The sequence below is a fragment of the Martes martes genome (assembly GCF_963455335.1).
Source record: "Martes martes genome assembly, chromosome: 12".
Lineage (NCBI taxonomy): Eukaryota > Metazoa > Chordata > Mammalia > Carnivora > Mustelidae > Martes > Martes martes.
The window spans coordinates 42,640,755-42,660,220 of NC_137900.1; the positions used below are offsets into that span (position 1 = coordinate 42,640,755).

The 19,466-nt window shown below is 37.7% G+C and overlaps 1 protein-coding gene across 9 annotated transcripts in view; it reads right to left on the bottom strand.

Annotated features, from left to right (window-relative positions):
* Nucleotides 1–2,469: 2,469 nt before the first annotated feature.
* The window catches only part of NFIB (nuclear factor I B), a 228,240-nt gene continuing 211,243 nt past the window's right edge, over nt 2,470–19,466 (bottom strand). For 5 of the 9 annotated variants that reach the window (XM_080819509.1, XM_080819505.1, XM_080819504.1 and 2 more), the window contains 2 exons: nt 18,022–18,110; nt 2,476–4,009 (listed from right to left, as the gene is read on the bottom strand). In XM_080819509.1, the coding sequence (XP_080675635.1) occupies nt 3,880–4,009; nt 18,022–18,110 (219 nt within the window). In that variant the 3' untranslated portion in view covers nt 2,476–3,879. Of the gene's footprint in view, nt 4,010–18,021; nt 18,111–19,466 lie in introns of all 9 variants that reach the window. The other 4 variants (XM_080819510.1, XM_080819512.1, XM_080819508.1 and 1 more) reach the window with 2 other exon arrangements.

Sequence of the window (19,466 nt, forward strand, 5' to 3'; positions counted from 1 at the left end):
TATTTATTTATTTACTTATTTATTTTCCCTTAGACAAGCCTCCAACGCTCATGTCACTCCAGAGGAAACTTCAGAGGCACTGTGAGTGGTGGGCCACGAAGCCACGAAGCCACGCAAGGAAACAGCTGAACAATGCTGCGGAACGCACGGGGGGCGAGGAAGGACAGAAGACCACCCCCTCCTGATGCCCTTGGGTGACCTTCGCCATCCTGAAGCTCTGAGTTCTGGGGAAGGGAGGGGCGTGCAAGATCTGCAAGAGCGGGGCCCTTAGTCAGAAGACAGACTTCCCTGGGAAGAGAGGAGGAGGCCAAAAATCGGATTTGAGATTTTCCATAGATAGTAGTATCTTTAATAGTTTTCTCACAAAAGGGAAGGAGGGGAAAAAAAAATATGGATTTAAAAAAAAAAAAACAAAACCAAAACCAACACTTGAACTAGGCCTTTGTAGTCAAGAGGCAGGCAGGAATACCCACAGTGTGTAACTGACTTAGCTAGAACTGCTCATTCTCTGGCAAAAAAAAAAAAAAAAAAAGAGAGAGAGAGAGCGCGAGTCTGCCTTTAAAAAATACTGTGTGTCCCGTGAGGTTCAATGTGTTCACCTACTAGGTCAAAGATACGTGAAGAGCTTGGCTGAGATGAGCTGTTTTGTATCAGGGCAAGTATCACAGAAATGATCGGACTTACTTTTCAACTTGCATGGCTGGGGTCCTGCTGTGCTATCCAGCATGTGGGCTATCAGACTGAATGGGCTAATCAAATACAATTCTAGACCCATAAGCATTGTCCTAAAGTATTCATTATTAAATCATATGCTGTGAGAACAATGGACAGTTTATTTTATTAGGCCGTGGCCCCGGGGGAGGGGGGTGTCAGGGGGCTCCTCAAGACAGCCCTCTGTATGTGTCACTAATTCTGAAAGATTTTCCTTCTAGTAATGAATTCCCTCAATGGGACTGGGGGGCTGGGAGAGGGGTGTAAGAACAAAATAAAACCAGCCTCCATTCACCCACTAGCCCTCAGGGGAAACTAAACCAAATATATATTTGAGGCACCATCCCTTAAAAAATCCCATCAGCATCTAATGGGCTTAATTCGTCCACAGGAACATTAATTTCTGATATTCTACATTTCCCTTCTGCTCTGGTTCTCCGTTTGAAAGGTCAGGTAAAATGAAAGTGTAACAAGATTTACTAATTTTTTTGTTCCTTAAAAACTGAACTTTGATTTTAATCTAAAAGTCCAAATACATTTACTATAGCAACCGTCTGTTCAATCCTCTGGATGTAGTAAAAAAACAAAAAACAAAAAAACAAAAACCCAAATGCACTGCCATCCATTTGAAGTAGTGAGTCACAGGTAAATCATCCACTACCAACAAGGAAACGAAGAAATGGGGAAAGAGAAGTGGTGGAGAAAGACTGTGGGAGCACCCCTCCAGCTGGGATGATGGGTTTTGTAGGAGAAAATAGACCCAAAACCCCCAAAGTGTGAAACCTCCACTATGTGGATTCTTCCACCGATATTTTTTGCCAAATATGAGACAGGCTCACTCTCCACTGTGGATCCGGAACTTTCCAGAACAACTACCACCATCACCACCACCACCAAACCCCTCCCCCCACAAAAAAAGGACCAAAAAAAAAAAAAAAAAGAAGAAGGTAAGGCAGTTTTAAGCCAAGTCTGCCTCCAGGAGAATTTGTTGTGTTCACTTGTTCTTACTATTTCTGTTGTTACGAACACCAGAAATGAGTTCAGCCTGCACCCCAGGTGGGAAGTTTGAGAAGGGGAACCTGTGTAAGTTGAAGTTTGTCACAGTAGACAGAACAGTCGCTTCGCAGCCCAGGCCCATCTCAGGGGGCACTGCTTCTTCACAGCTACACTGTAAAGTGTTAAAAATCCTCCCACCCCCCCCAGAATATATATATATGTATATTAAAAAAAATCCCCTGTCCATCTCTCAGTACACAAAGGACCTCATCACACTGCAAAAATAGCAGTACCCACTTTGGTCAATTAAAACAAACAAACGAAAAAAAGCATACATTATTTTTTTTTTAAATCTGTGTACTTACCTATAATAACCAATACAGCTAAAAGCACTACCTACATAGGCAAAACTTGGTATTGCATAATTCGTATAAATTTGAAACCCCTCCCCCCCAAATATTAATTGGAAGATGAAAAACATGAAAGGTTAATAGAAAAAACACCAAAATACTGAAAATATTGCTGGTCGATTACAATTTTTAAGCGGCAACTATACACAGCCATGATATGCTTTATAAATGTGAGATAAAGGTATAACTGTCTAAAAAATCCAAGATGTCACACATTTTTCTTCGTCTGGAGTACAAAATATTTTGTCATAAAAATGGTAAAGATTTAAAATGATAATAAATGCAGCAAAACAAGTGTAGTGATGTCACTTTTTGTGTTTTTTTTGTTGTTTTTTGTTTTTTTTTTGTTTTTAGATTTCAAGGCAAGGCACGTAATGTGGACATTATATCTTCGTGCAAATTAGGATTACTGGAAAGAGTATTTTTAATTAAAATTTTAAGAGACATAGAGGCAAAATGTGTCTGCCCATGCACACTACAGATCTGTCAATACAAGAAATTCGTTGAACAAGGCTAATGTCTGAAAGCACCATGCAAGTTTTCAGCACCCTCATTACAACTGCTTTCTCAAGAGTGCGTTTTTACATCCTACACCCTGGCGTTCCCAGTTTGTAAACTGTAAGCTTTACCCTCGTGACATGGATTTGCCTGCCTCTTTGTCTCTGTAATGCAGATTTTATAGAACCTTTTGTACGTACACCCTATGGGTTCTTGATGCAACCAGTAATTTTAAATAAATAAATCCTACCTCCAAGGAGGCTGCAGCTAAACCAACATAAGTGCTGTGTTTTCGTTAATTTTTTTTTTCTCAAGCACATGATTTGTCTTGATTTAATGCCTTTTTAATGCCCTCAAAAACTGAGGGGAAAATAAATTCGTTCAAAATTATTTTAAATTCTTTTTAATCCCCTCAATTTAGAGTCCAAGGGCTGAAGGACTTATAATCATGATTCCCCTTTAGATATAAATTTATAAATTGCACTTGCCTCTGTTAAGTGTTTCTTTTGTGGGGAAAATATTATATTAATTTTTACTGTTGCATGCAGAGATAACACTTTACCTACATAGAGGCATTTCTTCCATAGAGCCTTTGTGTTCAAACTGTTTTTTTTTCCTTTTTTCTTTTTTTCTTTTTTTTTCTTTTCTTTTCTTTTTTTTTTTTTTTTAAGGTTTCAAACTGGGTTACACACTGGAAAAGGCTGGGTTAAGGGCCAAAATTGAATAAATCTGTACTGATAACTAAAGGCTACAGAGATTTTATATATATATTTTTTTAACTTTTAGAAATCAGAGTGCTTAGAAAATGGCTGGCTCATGGCTCCGTCACCCAGCACCTCTGATGCCGCCTCTTAGCCTTCGTTGGTGAGATAACCAGGAATAGTGATTCCATGCGTAAACAACAAGAATACTAAACCAATAAAACTAGCTTATCATGCAAATATTAAGGCATCTAGAAAGTCAGTTAAAATATATTGTCATAGAGACAGAACATCTATTTCCCAGCGGACTTCATGTAACAAAGGCTACGTTGCAGGGGCTGCGATCTACCATCAGCGAAATATCATCGACCCTTTTTTATGTCATTACAGTTTCAACCTTAAGGGAATTAGTGATTGTAAGTGCTGCAATTGCTGGTCTATAAATCTTCTTTCTTCGGTTGCTTTCCTTTCTCCCTTTTTGTTTGTTTTGTTTTGTCCAGTCTTCCACTTTTCTTTTTTTTTTTTTTTTAATTTCTTAAACTACTGTTGTATTTCATTTTCCCTCAGTTGCTCGTTTCTGCTTGAAGGAAAGGTTCTCCGATTATGTTCAAACCGTAATTTTGGACATTTGCCGGTAGGATGGGTGTCCTATTTGATACTTGGAAAGGAACCAAGCTAGCCCAGGTACCAGGACTGTCGACAGAAGAGGAGCAGGAGGGAGGGAAGAGAAAAAGAAGAAACACAATGTTAACATCTACAACGATATTAGAAATGTAAATCCCATAGGCATCAAATTACTACTATAACTTTTTTCCATATTACAGTTGCATATGAGATTAGCGTGCTACGTTGTCAATATTATAGGTACATACTCTGCATGGTCTATTTCTTTCACGGAAGGGGAAGGCTAACAATGAGGCAGGAGAAATTCAAGTCAGGCTTACACTCAACTGTTGAACTGTGATTGAGTGAGTTCCTAAAATATCTGATCTACTTCGATGAAGGAGAAAAAAAAGAAAGAAAGAAAGAAAGGAAAGGAAACAGAAAGCAGCAAATCCACAAAGGTTTGCCCATTATTCTCTGATCTTGCTTTACTTTCAGTTCATAAGCAATTCGGCGATGAGATGGGTTTCAGTGTTTCACCTGCTTATCCATGGAGGACAACTGTAAGCTGTTGTGAAAGATTTTCCTTTTTCCTCATGATAAGAAAAAAATAACATTTTTAAAGAAGGCCAGTACATAACATGTCATTTGAAATGCTGGCACCAGAGGCATGGGCACTCCCTGTCCCCGCCATAAGTTAGGAACTTTACCACATCTGAGCTGTTCTGTGTCTGGAGAGCTGGGAGGTGGGGGGGGGGTTGCTGGGAGGGGTCCTGGAGGGAGCAAGACGGCCAAGTTCTTGACCCCGTCCAAACAACTCCCCTTTCACCTATGTTGGATCTGGAGCTGTTTAAAGAAACTTGAGGAACAGTTCTCTCATTGCTACTGGCATATTCTCTTATTAAACAAGTTATCATCTGGAGGAACATAACCTGAGATCTGCAGATCCCAAAACAACCCTACGTACCATACATTTTTGGGGGATACCTAACCAGACCATTATTGTTCCAGCACCCCACTCAGAATGAATGTCAGCTAATAAATAGATGCATAAATCATCATGAACCAAGAAAACATCAAACTGATAATCTCACAGCCTGTTTTATCACAGCCTGACTTGGAGACATCATTTCAATGTCTTAAATTTAACAGAATATCCTTTACTTTTGAAACCATGAGGTGAGATGGATACTATTATTGTTGATATCAAACTAGATAATCTCATTTTTTCATACGTGAAGACCAAAGGTACAAAAAAAACCTTTATGGGATATTAACTTGAAAAACAATTTTGTAAAAAAAAAAAAAAAAGAGAGAGAGAGAATAATACTAAAAAATAAAGCCTGGATTAAAAGAAGAACCTGGCATATGTGTGTGTGTGTGTGTGTGTATTCTTTTACTCTGGTGATATCTCTACACAAAATGTGTCTTATTAGTGCATGTCTAAGTGCTCATTTCTGAGTTGATAACTCAACAGAAAAATTTCACACTGGAGGGATATTATGATTAGACTATAAGCTCTAAGATAGCAAAGTCCATCTCTCTTTTTGCTCTCCATTTAATGTAATACTAGCACAGGGTGGATTCTACTAAATTTTTGGATATACAAACAAATCACTTAAGGGTTCTCAATCCCACCCAACGCTGTATTTTTAAAAAGTGGGGATCGTCATCATCACATATTTCCACAAACACGTTGTGATTTGTCCCCCTCTAAAAAGAAAATTGGCATCTCTGAGCTTAAAATTAGAGACATTCGGTATTAACAAAAACTTAAGAATGAGGAATAATCAAATAAGAGTTTGAACAAGAAATAATTCAAACTAAAAAGAGATGTCCTCATTATCTGTTTAAAAGTCATAATTCTCAAGAATTAGAATAGATGTAACTGAAACCTTTTCCAAGAGACTTAATTATTTTCACATATTTCTCTCTTCCCACACACATCTTCCCTTTGCATGACTGACTGTTAGAGAATGTTACATGATCCATCATGAAAGCTATTTTCCCCTCAACCGTCCTTTCACTGTACTTTGTTACCATGAGAGTGTTTTTTACTTCCTAGCATAGTCACCTATAGCTGTGGTTATCTTACCAACTGAAAGGGAAGCCCCACAAAGAAAATGACTGTCTTGTCAATCCCTGTAGAGTCTGGCTATAGCCAATGCTAATTACTTCTTAGCAAACAAGACAAATTACAAAAACAGATACCCATTATTTTTAACCTGAAATGGAAAGCATGTAGGAAAAATAAAAAGACTAGCTCAAGTTGATGATCCTTGATAATAAAAGATGGTGTCAACTACAAGCAAATCACTTTGCAAAAGCGAGTCCCAAATCCAATGGGCTCTGGAAAGTCATGTAGAGGTTGCACACTTTAGGAAAATAAAGTATATTTTAATGATTGAAAATAGACGTGACTCCTTAAATGGAGAAGTCTTTCTAACTGATGGCAAAAAAGACAGGAATTTGGGGTTTATTTTGCAACAGCTTTCTTATGTGGTTCTAAAAGGAGACATGTATTATTCTTTGGAAAATGCTCAGTAAAAACAAATTGATGCTAGCGACTACAGTATTCTTGCTGCAGAATATCTAACAAATTCAATTTAGATGTTTACTTAAACTTTTCAAACCTCCCATCATCCTACATTAGGACCATGTCAAAATTGCAGAGTGCAATATATTTGTCAATACTATTTATGAACCTTTGGGGGAAATAAATCTCAAACATTAACACTATGCAGACCTCATATATGAGTTTTACAAGTCTCTCATTGCCAATTTATAGGTTAGGCTCAGAACTGTAAGACACAGACATTTCTTAGAGCTTTTTGGTAGTCTCATTGAAAAATAGCTGGTAAAACAAATTCAAAGATTATGATAACAATGTAAAAAAGAGTTTAATCAAACAAAATAACCTAGGTCATTTCATCTCAAAAAGAGAATCGCCTCAAATTGCATAGTTTTTCAGGTAACATGCTTTTTACATATCTAAATCCCTCTCTATATATCGATGCCTCTGATCACCAGTATGGGTAAAATAAACACACATATTCATATTTATCTCCACATACAAAACTACTTATATGTAATGTGTAATAGTCTTAATTCATAATAGAATGAGAATCATCCTTTGTCCAATCCAATAATCTGTGCCTCTATGTAAAGGGATGTGCGAACATAACTGAAAGATCTCAAAATATTCAAGGTCAGGTTAAGCTATTTCAGCAACAAATCTTTAAGCATGCACAGACTTTGCTTTCATTCCATTCTCCATTGCCAAATCACCTTTTCTTTTGGCAAACAGAAGATAGGCATGACTAAAAGTTGAAACCACATCTTTAGAAAATATCCATAGGCCATACCATTAAAACAGGAAAAGAATATAAAGTACTTTAAAAAAAAAAACCAGGCACAATAAAAGCAAAAAAGAGGTTCTGACTATACCTTAACACAAACCAGAATTCACCCTAATGACTTCTACTCTGTGCATATAATGAGACATTTCTTTATATACAGAACAGATACAAGTTAAATCAAAATCCTAAAAAATAAAATGTCTGATATCATGGTTAATATTTTTACATCATTCTCACCAAATGCATGATGCGGCTGCCCCAAAAAGGGAAGAAGCAAAGAAATTATTTTGACCTTAAGATGCATTAATGGGAAGTGACGGCCCATTTTATCCTCACCAGACTATTTCTGAAGTATTCTGTTGCTTCTAGGCATCACTCAAGAGAAACAAACGCTATGACATGTCTTTGATGAGGAAACCCACCAAATCATGTCTTTTGAGGAACAGCTGAAGGGAGACAGGGAAGACACAATCTTTGACTTGGAAAGAAATATAGACTTGTTCTGTATAGTTCAGATGGAAAGAATTAGCATAAAGGGAGAAAGTTCCAGAAGAAAACCATGCTGAGGCCCTACTACAAGCAAGATACCATTCTGGGTGTTTTACAACTGCTATCTGACTTGATTTTCTCAAAGGACTCTTGAAATTGCCATTATCCCCATTTCACAGATGAGAAAACTGAGAGGTTTAAACTTGCCCCAAGTGACCCGCCTAGACCTCAGATATGAACCAGTTCTGATTCCCATGGCCATTTCACTATATTATACTGCTTCCCTGGAAAGTCAGACATCGACCCTAGATTAGGAAGAACTTTTGAACAGAATTCCTGAAGGCAATATATGTTTCAGGAGACAGTGGATTTCCCATGCCCCACATAGCTGGATTGTAACCTAAATAATGGTGTGGGAGACTTGCTCACAGAATATGTAGTTGGTCTGGGTGATCAAGCAACTCAGAAAGTCAATATATATCCTCTGAAAACAAATCTAGTTGAAGTTGTATTAGAATGACCTTAGGGTGAGGATTACAGGGTTAAAGGTACCCCCTTCTTCCTTTTAAAAATGGCACACTATTTTTACTATAGTTCATATCCTTGGATAAACTGGATAAAGTAATTGGTCATTGCACCTACAAGTAGTGAACAGACTCTGTATCATTCAGTGAAAGATGGAAAATTGCTCTGGGCAAGTCTACATTTGATGGTTGTACTTTCTATATGGAAGACTATGTCTTCTAGGCCAGAAGGAATGGGCCCTCGGTTTTTACCTCAGTAACCACCCAAGAACCTCGGAGTGCCAGATAAATACATGTGGAACAATAAGTTGAGAAAGGAACCAAACAAAGTCAAACACTTCACTTCAACTATTTCTTGAAATAAGATCTAATCGAAGAATGGCAAAATTCATTTACTATTATTGGTTGGCATTTATCTGATAATGGGTTGGGTCACCCATTTGTCAAGCATTCTATAAACTGTGAAAGTACCCAGCACATTAATACTTTTTAGAGGAGTAATAATATTGCTCATTCAGATTTCACATACTGATTTAATCATAAGCCTACCATAGTTACCTCAAAGATAGCAAGTACTCTTTCAAGAAGCTTAACAAAAATAGTATAGGAATGAAGCACAAAGAATTTCATGTATTCAGGAATACCTCAACTCTACTAGGAGCTACATTACTTATAGGCAGCAATAAAAATAAGCAATGGCCCAGAAAGCATGGAAAATAAATAAAATAAAGACCTTAACTAAAAAGAAGGATTTACCTTTCATTCCTTTGCACCTGTTTTAAATATCCCCAAGAAAAAAAGTTTTTTACTTCCTTAGCTACATACTTCTGTATAACTACATACTTATGCTATAATAATTAACACACAGGTACTAGTACCTTTCCCAAAATGCACAATAAACAATCTCCCCTACTAATAGCTAAAATCTACCTGGAAAAGCCTATCAAGGGCAGGTTAATTAAGTATTAATTAGGTCATGCTGTCTTGGATCATGTGTGTATGCATTTGGACTGGCTGCTTACTTTGACATAATGCAAATGCTATAGATAGTGTCTTGGGAAAATTTGCTGGCTCAGTTGAAGGAATATATGGGTGGTATTTAAGTACCTACATATTTAAGAATTATTACATGTTGGGAGCACCTGGCTGTCTTGGTGGGTAGTGTATGGGACTCTTGATCTTGGAGTCATTGAGTTCAAGCCCTACATGGAGCATAGAGCTTACTTAAAAAAAAAAAAAAAAGTTGTGAGAATTATTATATCTTATTATATGATAAGAATATATTTAAGAATTAATGAATGTATTAGAACAAAAAATGGTAATAAATAAATGTACCCGTTTCTAGTACTAATATGGTGTGGATTATTTGCCAGGTACTGTTTTATGAATTTTCCATCCTCCTAGTGAATCTATGAGAAAAGTGCCAATTTTATTCTGATTTTACGGAGGAGGGAACTGAAGCTAGGAAGTTAAGTGCCTTGCCCAAGTCATGTTGCTATTAAGTCGCAAAAGCCAGGATGTGAACTCTAGCAGTGTGGTTCTAGGATCTACATTTTTACCCATTACACTTTACCTCTTCTCCCTCTTTTGTGAGCCACACTTCACTTTTATCACTGGACAAGAATTCGTATTATCCTTAAATTATAGAAGAGATTCTATGAAGTAAGGTCCACATCATTGGGACACACTGAGACTCCCAGAGAAGTAAAACTCTTGAGTCCAAATCTCAACACAAATAATGGTATCTCATTTATCCAACTCCAGATCCTTTTCAGCTGCATACAGTATTTGCCTTTGTTTACGTACGTACGGATGTGGCTCTATGTCGATCATTTGCTTATGGAGCTCCATTGCAGATGGGGCTACACTACAAGTGAAGTATACAAAGGGCTCTACACAGGTTTTGGATTTCTGCGATTTATTGCCCTCATTTTTAAGGATCATTTTTGCTATCTGAATGATCTTATTTGCATGCAAGATGATTTCTAATGATTATTACTATTTGTAATAATTTGTACGGAAAGCTCCCTGGCCAGCTCTTACCTGATCTGCAAAGTACTCTTGTGGGCTCTTTGGGAAATACTGAGTATCATGAACTGCAGGTGGCTTGTGGAATTACTCGAACTGCAAGCAACAGTACTTCGTGGTAATGAAAAAGAAATGTATTTGTTTCCTAACTAAATAGGTAAATGGCCTTCTTTATTGCTACTCCTTGGGGACCCACGATTTTGGAGAGAACATAGCAAAACGGTAGGCCATCTAACCTCATTAATTTATATTCAATTGTTTCAGATGTGTTTTCGTTATTGGAGCATGCTGGCGTGGATGTTAACTCTACCATGCGTGGGTCTTAGCAGTTTCTAAGTAAAAATAATGGCTTCTGCCAGCGAAATATGTTATTTAGTGAAGAGCACGGGGCAAAAAGAGCCCTTAAGTTTGGACCACTGCAGCAAAAGATAAAATGTGCTCATTGCAGTTCCTGTACTCTGAAAGTAGAGAGCTCTTAAAAATCCCAGAAGACGCTTCAACAAGGCAACCTGTATACTTAAAAGTAGTAACAACGTATTTCCTTAAAATGTTTACTTCAGACATAAGTAAAATACAAATTCCCCTAAATAGGCCAGGTTAAGTAGATTTAAAAAAAATTGTTTGATATTTTTCATGTTTTAGAACTGAAAATGAAAGATAGAGAATTACTGCCAAGATGGCTAGTTGTAAATAAATTATAGGACACACAGGCATACATATGTAACGACTTATGTAGCTGTGGGAGGTTTCAGCCAATTAAAAAATACAGCATCATCAGGCTCACAGTGGTTATCTGATCTCCTCCCACAGACTGTACCACAGCAGAGAACCGTACACGTGGGTTTCCATTCTTTCTGTAGTCTGTATTCCTCTCTGTCCCTGGGTTCCTTTCAATGCTATTGTTACAAGTGCTACTGCTCCCCTTATTAGCATATGTGAGTCTTCAACAGCAGACAAAATTCTCTACAAAAATACTGCTCCCAAATAGTAGCTTTCAGTAAAGAAACTCACCTAAGGCATACTAAATTAAAAAGAAATGTAAGTTTTATAGAAAAGCAAAAAGTGACTCTTTCCCAAACGATTTTCATTTTAAAGCCAAAATCAGCATTCATTGTACAATTTCACCCTTAAATAACAGAACTTACATGTGTCAGAATTCCGAATCATAAAATCAGAAGTGATTAGGGAACTGAACACATTTTTGAAGCATGCCTGCTAATATGTGTGCAGAAAGAATCACATGTGCAAAAGAAAAAAAAAAACCCTTCATGTAAAACGAGAATTAACAAAGGGGAGAATAATTGTAACTTTCGACAGTTGGCGAGTATTCAAAATTCGTGTTCTTCAATTTCTTGAACTCAATTTCTTTTTTCTTCACGTTTGTGAGTACATGTACTCATTCCTATGCTTTGTTATCTAAGTAAATAACGGCTAAAAATTCACGACCTACCTCCTCACAGCACTGCCCAACAGGAAAATCAAAAAGGTCAGTTAATAAAAGGGGCGTTGGCTGGTGAGGGCGCGGACTCCTCCTGGACGTAATACATATGTAAATACGGCGCTTTACGTAAAACATCTTCAGATAAAGTAGGTGTTTAATGGGCTTCTTTCATTGCAAAGGGTTAATCAGCAAGGTTTACGTTTGGGAATTCTCTGAATCGCGCTCCTCCCTCTCCCGTAGTGCAGCCAAAAATCATCTGACAGGAAACATAAGATTAAGTTTGTCCTACCTAAGCGAACAAAGAGTGCTCTGAACAGGCCACCGGTTTACTGCAGAGCGGGAACTTTTCTAATCCTGCTGGAATCTGCAGTGCTGCTCAGAAAATATCACGGAAAACGTTGTTTTCTTTCCTCTAACATCTTGTCTCTGGATCATCTCATTTTGGTCACACTGCAGATCCTGCTGCTTCTCCCATAAAGGTTAACTTAAAGCTCCAAACATAATCATGTGGAAAATGGACATTATTGATTCCTATGGTCCATTGTTCCCCGATCCTAAGTCCCTGAAGTTCAAGTTCAATCTGGAATTACATCATGTCTGGTTTCTCCTGGTTACCAGACGGCTTGAGACGTGACCACAGCTACAGAAAAAACAAACAGCCTTCTTCACGCTTCGGCTCCCCTATCGATTCAAACGTAAACTTTTTTCTTTCTCTCAAGTATGCTTCAAGTATGGAGCATGGTTAATTTAGAGATTAAGTTCCAAATTAGATTATCTAATGGCATCTTAATGGATTGCTGACCCATTTCCTGTGGGATGGCAGCAGGCAAGTCTGGCTGGAATACAATTAATTTCTTAGGAAGTGTTCTGAAGAGTTTCCTAGATAAAAAGGAAATGTTGTGTTGTGCAAATCTTGCTTTATACATGGAGAAAGTTGGGCAAAACTGCAGCAAATCCCAACGCATTTTCAACAGCCAGATCGCTGATACTGTGTGTTTGTGAACACCCTATCAAGACTGTTTTCAAGAATGGTACCACTGCTTATTTCATAACAGGTGCAAGTAATTTTTCATGAGAAGGGAGCTCTTCTTTCAGAAAGACTACTCAGATGCAAAGAACAACACTGGTCAGTATCCCCACTGACCAAACAATGGACATTTGCGTTTTTGGCTTTTGCGATTCTCCTCTTCAACCCAAGATGTTTCCATTCATCTACCTTATCAGCATTTCTATCGTATAGTCCCAGAGTGGTGCTAGGGGCCCAGAGTGGTGTGTAAAAAGTTGAACGTTTTGAGCACACTTTAGAGCTGACAGCTGAAAAGGAAATTCAGCACTCTGAAAATAAAGCTCCCCCCAGGAACTCCAGGAACAACCCAGCTGTTGTGCTGTAGTTATGTGTCAAGATAACAAACTGAAAGCAGGAAATGCTAACCTAGTGAATTTGTAGGGATGGTCTAAGTGTAATGTTGAAATAAGAGTTAACTCTTAAGACTACCTAGGGGCAGGACGCATACTGTCCTCATCGTATACGGGCCCTCTGTCAAGTATGTGTGAAGACACACGTGTACATATATGCACATGTGCACATGTCTGCCTGTGCATGCACACACGCGTGTATATACAGTCACATACGCACACACATGTGTAGACATATAAACATGGTTTGCGACCCAATACTGAAGATTGTTTTTGTTTAAATCTTCATTCTTCTATCACTGAGGACATGTATCTTACAAAGAACAGTTTAGGGACAAAGCCACTGAGATGGTAAATGGTCGAGGCCACTGTTATGGAAACAGGTTCTATGCGGGAAAGGAATGCTCTTACTCCTTCCTTTCTGCCTTCCTGCTCCTGACCAACCAGATCCCAATAATCTTTACTGGCTGCTAAATTTCTCCTGGGAAATCAAGCGACTCTCTAGAATTGCAGTAATAAACGACAATTTCTTACAAAAACACATGTAAAGTAACTACAGAACGAAGTCTTCAACTCAGAGAAAGGAACTGCTAACACGTGTAACGTGGAAAGTACCTGATAAAAGTCTCTTTGGTGCCATTCAATTACGGCATCAGCAGAGACACAGAAATCCTTCCAATTATTTCAGTGAAATCTTCATTTATTCATTATTTCAGAGGCTGAGCAAATGGTTTGTGTAAACACATCCTTCAGTAACACGCGCATGTTTATTTTAGCCATCTGAAGGCTTCTTCTATGTTTATATAAGCCATCAGACACATACAGCCACTCACTTGTGGCTTTGCTTCTCTTGAAAGGGGTGAAGGCAGAGAAGAGGGAATGAAACCATAAAGCCCGTTTCTCTTTTGCATAAAGCACTCCCTCCAGTGTTTTAAAATAACTTATGTTTATATTATTCTTGGATTGTCCTTCGGCTTGCTTTTTCATTCAATTATATTGCTCTTTCATACTTGATAGTGTGAGCCATGTTCAGGCTATCATTTCGAAAAAAGGGAAGCCAGTTAGGGAGTTCACTGCTATGCTTGTTTGTACCCACATAACTCACATATGCCACAGTGTCATTTGCCCCGTTGGAGGACAAAGCACAGACACAGCAGTACCTTCACGAAGGGCATCAGCAACTCATCACCGATTACCCCCCGAAGAGCGAAGCCCCTCCTGACTCAAAAAATGAGCCCTTCCCTAAAGGACTGCTGGGGTAACTGCAGGAACCCTAGGGTTAGACAGAAAAATTCACATTTTCAAGGTGCAAGCAAACACACACACACACACACACACACACACACACACAGAGCTCAGAAAATTCTAAGGTCAAAACAACAAAACACCTTCAGGATTGCAACCTAGTAAGTCTGTGAAAACTTTCGGATGGAGTCCATCCACCTTGGATCCTAAGGGATTGTTTCTCCGAGGGAGTGGGGGTAGGGCAGGGAGGGAGGAGGATAGAGGAAATCTTCCGGCTTTGATTACAGTGGCCCAGCTCTCCCGGCTCTGCCATTTTCAGTCCTGCACAAGGTGCAGCTTGTGACTTGGAAACACGTCTACGGAAGAATCAGCTTAAAGCAGAGAGGGAGGCCACCACGGACGAGGGATTGTACTAAGAAAAGTAATGGCAACAAACAACAATCAAAACAAAAATAAAACAAAGCAAAGCCAAAACACACAGCAAAACCCAAACACCTTCTTTGCTTTGCCCTTTTCGACTAGGAAGTCTCCAGGGATTGCCTTTTGTTGAAAACAAAAAAGCAACCACCACCACAAAAATAGCCTGATAGTTTCTTTATTTCATTGTGACAAAGGCAGATTATTTAATGCTCTGGTTGAAAGGCTCTACATTTCTCAGATATTTTTTATTTAATCAGATAATTTAATAATTTTAATCGGATAAAAGTTGTAGCAGTTCCCTGATGATTTTAGATGTCTGTTGTCTGCCTTAAAAGTGGTAGTAGTATTGGGGCACCTGGGTGGCTCAGTGGGTTAAGCCTCTGCCTTCGGCTCAGGTCATGATCTCAGGGTCCTGGGATGGAGCCCCCACATTGGGCTCTCTGCTCAGCAGGGAGCCTTCTCCCCCCTCCCCGCCTCTCTGCCTACTTGTGATCTCTCTCTCTGTCAAATAAATAAATAAAATCTTAAAAAAAATTTGGAGTATTGCAGAAGTTTATGATTTCCTTTTTCAATCCCTTTTCTAGAAAAAAAAAAAAACCACACATGAAGTTTCATAAAAAAGCACAGAGCACAGACCATGAATATGTTATGAATATATGTTGTGCCATGAATACATGTATACATGAATATGTATATGTATATGTATTATCAGATATGGACTCGACTTTTGCCCATTAAAAAACAAAAAACAACACTACAACAAAGCAAAGCAAATTGCTGTCTTGTTTGAGCATATTTATTGTAAACTGCAGGATATTTAGGTTTTCAGAACTGTGAGCACCTACATCAGTCACCCAACATTTGGGTCAGCCTACCCCAGATTTAATAAATACCTGTTGAATGCATGACTGTGATGGCCGCCATTATCGATGATGTGCCTTCCGAATCACGATAAAGAAGGAACAAACCAAAAGCTACGTTTTTAAAGCTTTCTGAAATATTAAAGCCATCCTATGTATCATTATCAGCTAATCAAAAAGGTGAATCTTTGGGAGGGAAAGAAAGAAAATCTTAAAATGAGTTCTGAATTTCTTTCTAACTCTTTCTAACCTGAAGCTGGTTACCACGCCGATTTTTAAACCAGAAGGGATTCTGTACCATGAACAATGCTCTCTCCTAAGAACTGGGATTAGTCATCATGTCAGTTCACCCCGATCCATGCGTGCTGTGGGGATTCACTGTCCACTCACCTTTCCCCTTCCGGGGATATCAACTTTTGATTCAAAAAATGACTAGGAATTGGGTGTAATTTTATTTCAAATCACAATAACTTATATCTTTAGTTGGCTTTCATGTTCTTTATAGAGGTACTAACCCACTTTATAGAAGTAAATGTCAATTGATAACCCACAGATTTAGAAGTTCACACAGCTATAGCCACATTTAAAAACATGAGTAGAGGGGTGCCTGGGTGGCTTAGTGGGTTAAAGCCTCTGCCTTTGGCTCAGGTCATGATCCCAGGGTCCTGGGATCGAGCCCTACATCGGGCTTTTTGCTCGGCGGGGAGCCTACTTCTCCCACTCTCTCTGCCTCTCTGCCTACTTGTGATCTCTCTGTCAAATAAATATATAAAATCTTTAAAAAACAAAACAAACAAAAACAAAAACATGAGTAGACTTCATCTGACTTACAATTCTTATAAATACGGTAAGGCCTGTACACAGACACAGTCCATTCTGCTGATTGACAGAGAGAACATAGACTACAAGGAAGTGATTTAATAAAATTAAATCCAAACATGGTGTTCTCAAATCCAATTAAGTTAACTTAAAAATAATTAAGACCACTGAAATAACACAGTTTTATTGGATTTAATTCATATTCTTACTAAAACTATTTTAAAAAGATGCTTTCCTTGTGCTTATTTTCTTTTTTATAAGCATATATTGTATTTTTTTTCCCAAATGGAGGAATTATATAAGCTTCTTGGGGAAAAAATTAAAATATATAAAAATGTATACATTGTAAAGTGGATGTTATACCAATCTTTAAAAAGAGGAAAAGTCATATCATATTCATTTTAGGAAATATATTAATAAAAACTCATGAAGTTTTTAAAATGGACTCTAAATAATTTTCATGGTTTTCACCTGAGTAAAAGTGGACATTTTGTTAACTGAATTCTTTTAAACTCTACTCTTCAATAGTTTCTATCAAGTAAAATGGAGACAGGCAGCACGATTACAACTGATATTGGAGTATGTAATTTTAAGACAGGCATTATAATTATAACAGGGTTGGAAAATTATGTTGGCTCTACTTTTGGTGAACTCCTTATGGGATTACCTCACTCTTTTCTATAAATTTTTATCTTTTATTACATATGATTATGCCATGAATTTTAATTATTTAATTTGTCCATTTGACACAATTTGTTCTTTATTAAAATAATACATAAGAAGTAGACTTAGCACTACTTACTTTCCAAAACCAATACATGAGACAATATCAAAACTAGTTTTGAAAATGAAGTTTTAGCATAATTTTCTCAGCCGACCAAATAAATTCAGTTCTCAATGATTCATATCAATGATCAGAGGTTAAAACTTTATTTCAATCAAATTCCTTCTTTAACTATTGATTTCAACAATCTTCTGACCCCCAAATCAATGAATGGATTGATAACAGTTAACTTGACCAACTGGAAAGTTTTGTCCTAGCTTTTCCCTTCTGACAGGGAATAAATGAATAGTAAAATGGTTCAAAGTAAGCAGGATAGGAAAGAGCTGAAAAGAGAAGAATCTATAATGCAAAAAACCAATGCTTTATTAAACCTCAAACAGCTGAAAAATCTTCCCTGGAACTACGATTTCACTTTTCAGGTCCTGAGATCTAAGTGTCAAATCTCCTCCCCACCCCCTCCCCCGATTTATAAACTGTTGAAAACATTTGACAGCACTTAGAAATTCCAATGATCAATTAGCATAGGCTACAGTCCCAAATTAATCTGAAGATGCATTTACATAAGAAAGAAAGAAGGAGGGGAGGGAAAGAGGGATGGTAAAGCCAAAACAACTAAATTTTTAACATATATTTTCCGTCAAGCTAGTTAAAAACAAACACTATAGCTCATGTCATTTTTAGGTGTAAGTGTAGGGTTGGAAATAATTAAAATGTTACCTTTGCCAAGTAATTCCCAATGTATCCTCACTGGTACTGGGGTATAAATGCCTGCCGTTTTGATTCATGGTCCAGTCACAAATCCTCAGCTGTCAATTGAAACCTAGCAGTCAGATATGGATCGAGCAGTACTACAGTTTTTAGTATTTAAATGAACACATGCAAACTAGTATTGTACATGGCATTAACCTTACTTTCCCAAGAGGCAACTTAAAGAAAGAAAAAAAAAAAAAAAAGCAAAAGAAAACCTTACTCTGCAAAGCAAAACTTCCCAGACTCTTATTTTTTTTTTTTTTTTTAGAAAAAGCTACTGCAATATGCTTCTCTATTAATTAAAGCATACGAGAGAAACTAGTGCTTAGAACATCACAATTAGCCATTATTAGAGTACAAATTGAGCTGAAACAAAAGCAAACGTTAATATTCAATAGAGAGATATATTTTAGGAAGAAAATTTAAAAAGCTTTTTTTTAATGCAGCATACCAAATCATCTGCACTGAGCAAAATAATCAATAACTTCAAGCATGCGGTTTGCAAAACACAGGAGACATGCAGTTCAGAGGAGTAAAAGCCCACCTCTAAGTTCTCCCTGGCTCCTGCTTAGAAGCATCAAGGCACTCTCTGTTTTAGATGTTCCCTAATTTTATTTTAGCCAAAGAGGCACTGTTTAGGAAGAGTTGATAAGAACTTCTACTTTCATTTTAAAACTCAGAGTAATGGCATTTAAAATACTTTACCCCATCGGAACAGAGCGAGGAACGCTCTGAGTACAAGCCGAAACAAATTCTTCCCAGATCTCGGAATCGTCAGCTCTGCCCTTCGAAAGAGGGTTGGAGTAATCCTACCCAGCTCTGTTTAGTTCACAGCTGCCCTACAGTGCTAGCAGATTTATTGAAAAGATATATTGCTTATTTTTATGCTTAAGAAAGTAAACTTATCTGGCTCAGAGGGCTAGGGCAGGGGTGGGGGGGGGGATGCCTACAAGAAGATGATGGTTTTTAATCATTAGATAGCCATGCTGTAAATTAGCTGCATCTCACATTGAAAAGATGACTTACAGCAATCCGCTGAACCCTGTTTGCTGCTTTTCAGTGAGGATTTCTACAAGATGATGATTGCAGCCAAAGTGCCTTTAAACTGATGGTAAATTATTGTAATCCTTTCTGATAATGTTAAGGCTAAAAAAAAATTGGCTATTAAGAACCTTTACGTTTCCTGTTAAACCAATGGGTTTCTACACATTCTAAGTAATAGTGACTCTGGCGTTTTGGAATAATCGTTTTGTGCACTTTTCTACAGATCTATGAGTCTCCAAAAATACCATCTTAAAATTTCCATGTGTTTTCATTATACTGATATTTTAATTGAAAGTAATTTTATAAAGAACTGAAAAAATTCCCTTAAGGTAGGTTGGTAGATAGGTAGGTAGGTAGGCAGATGGATA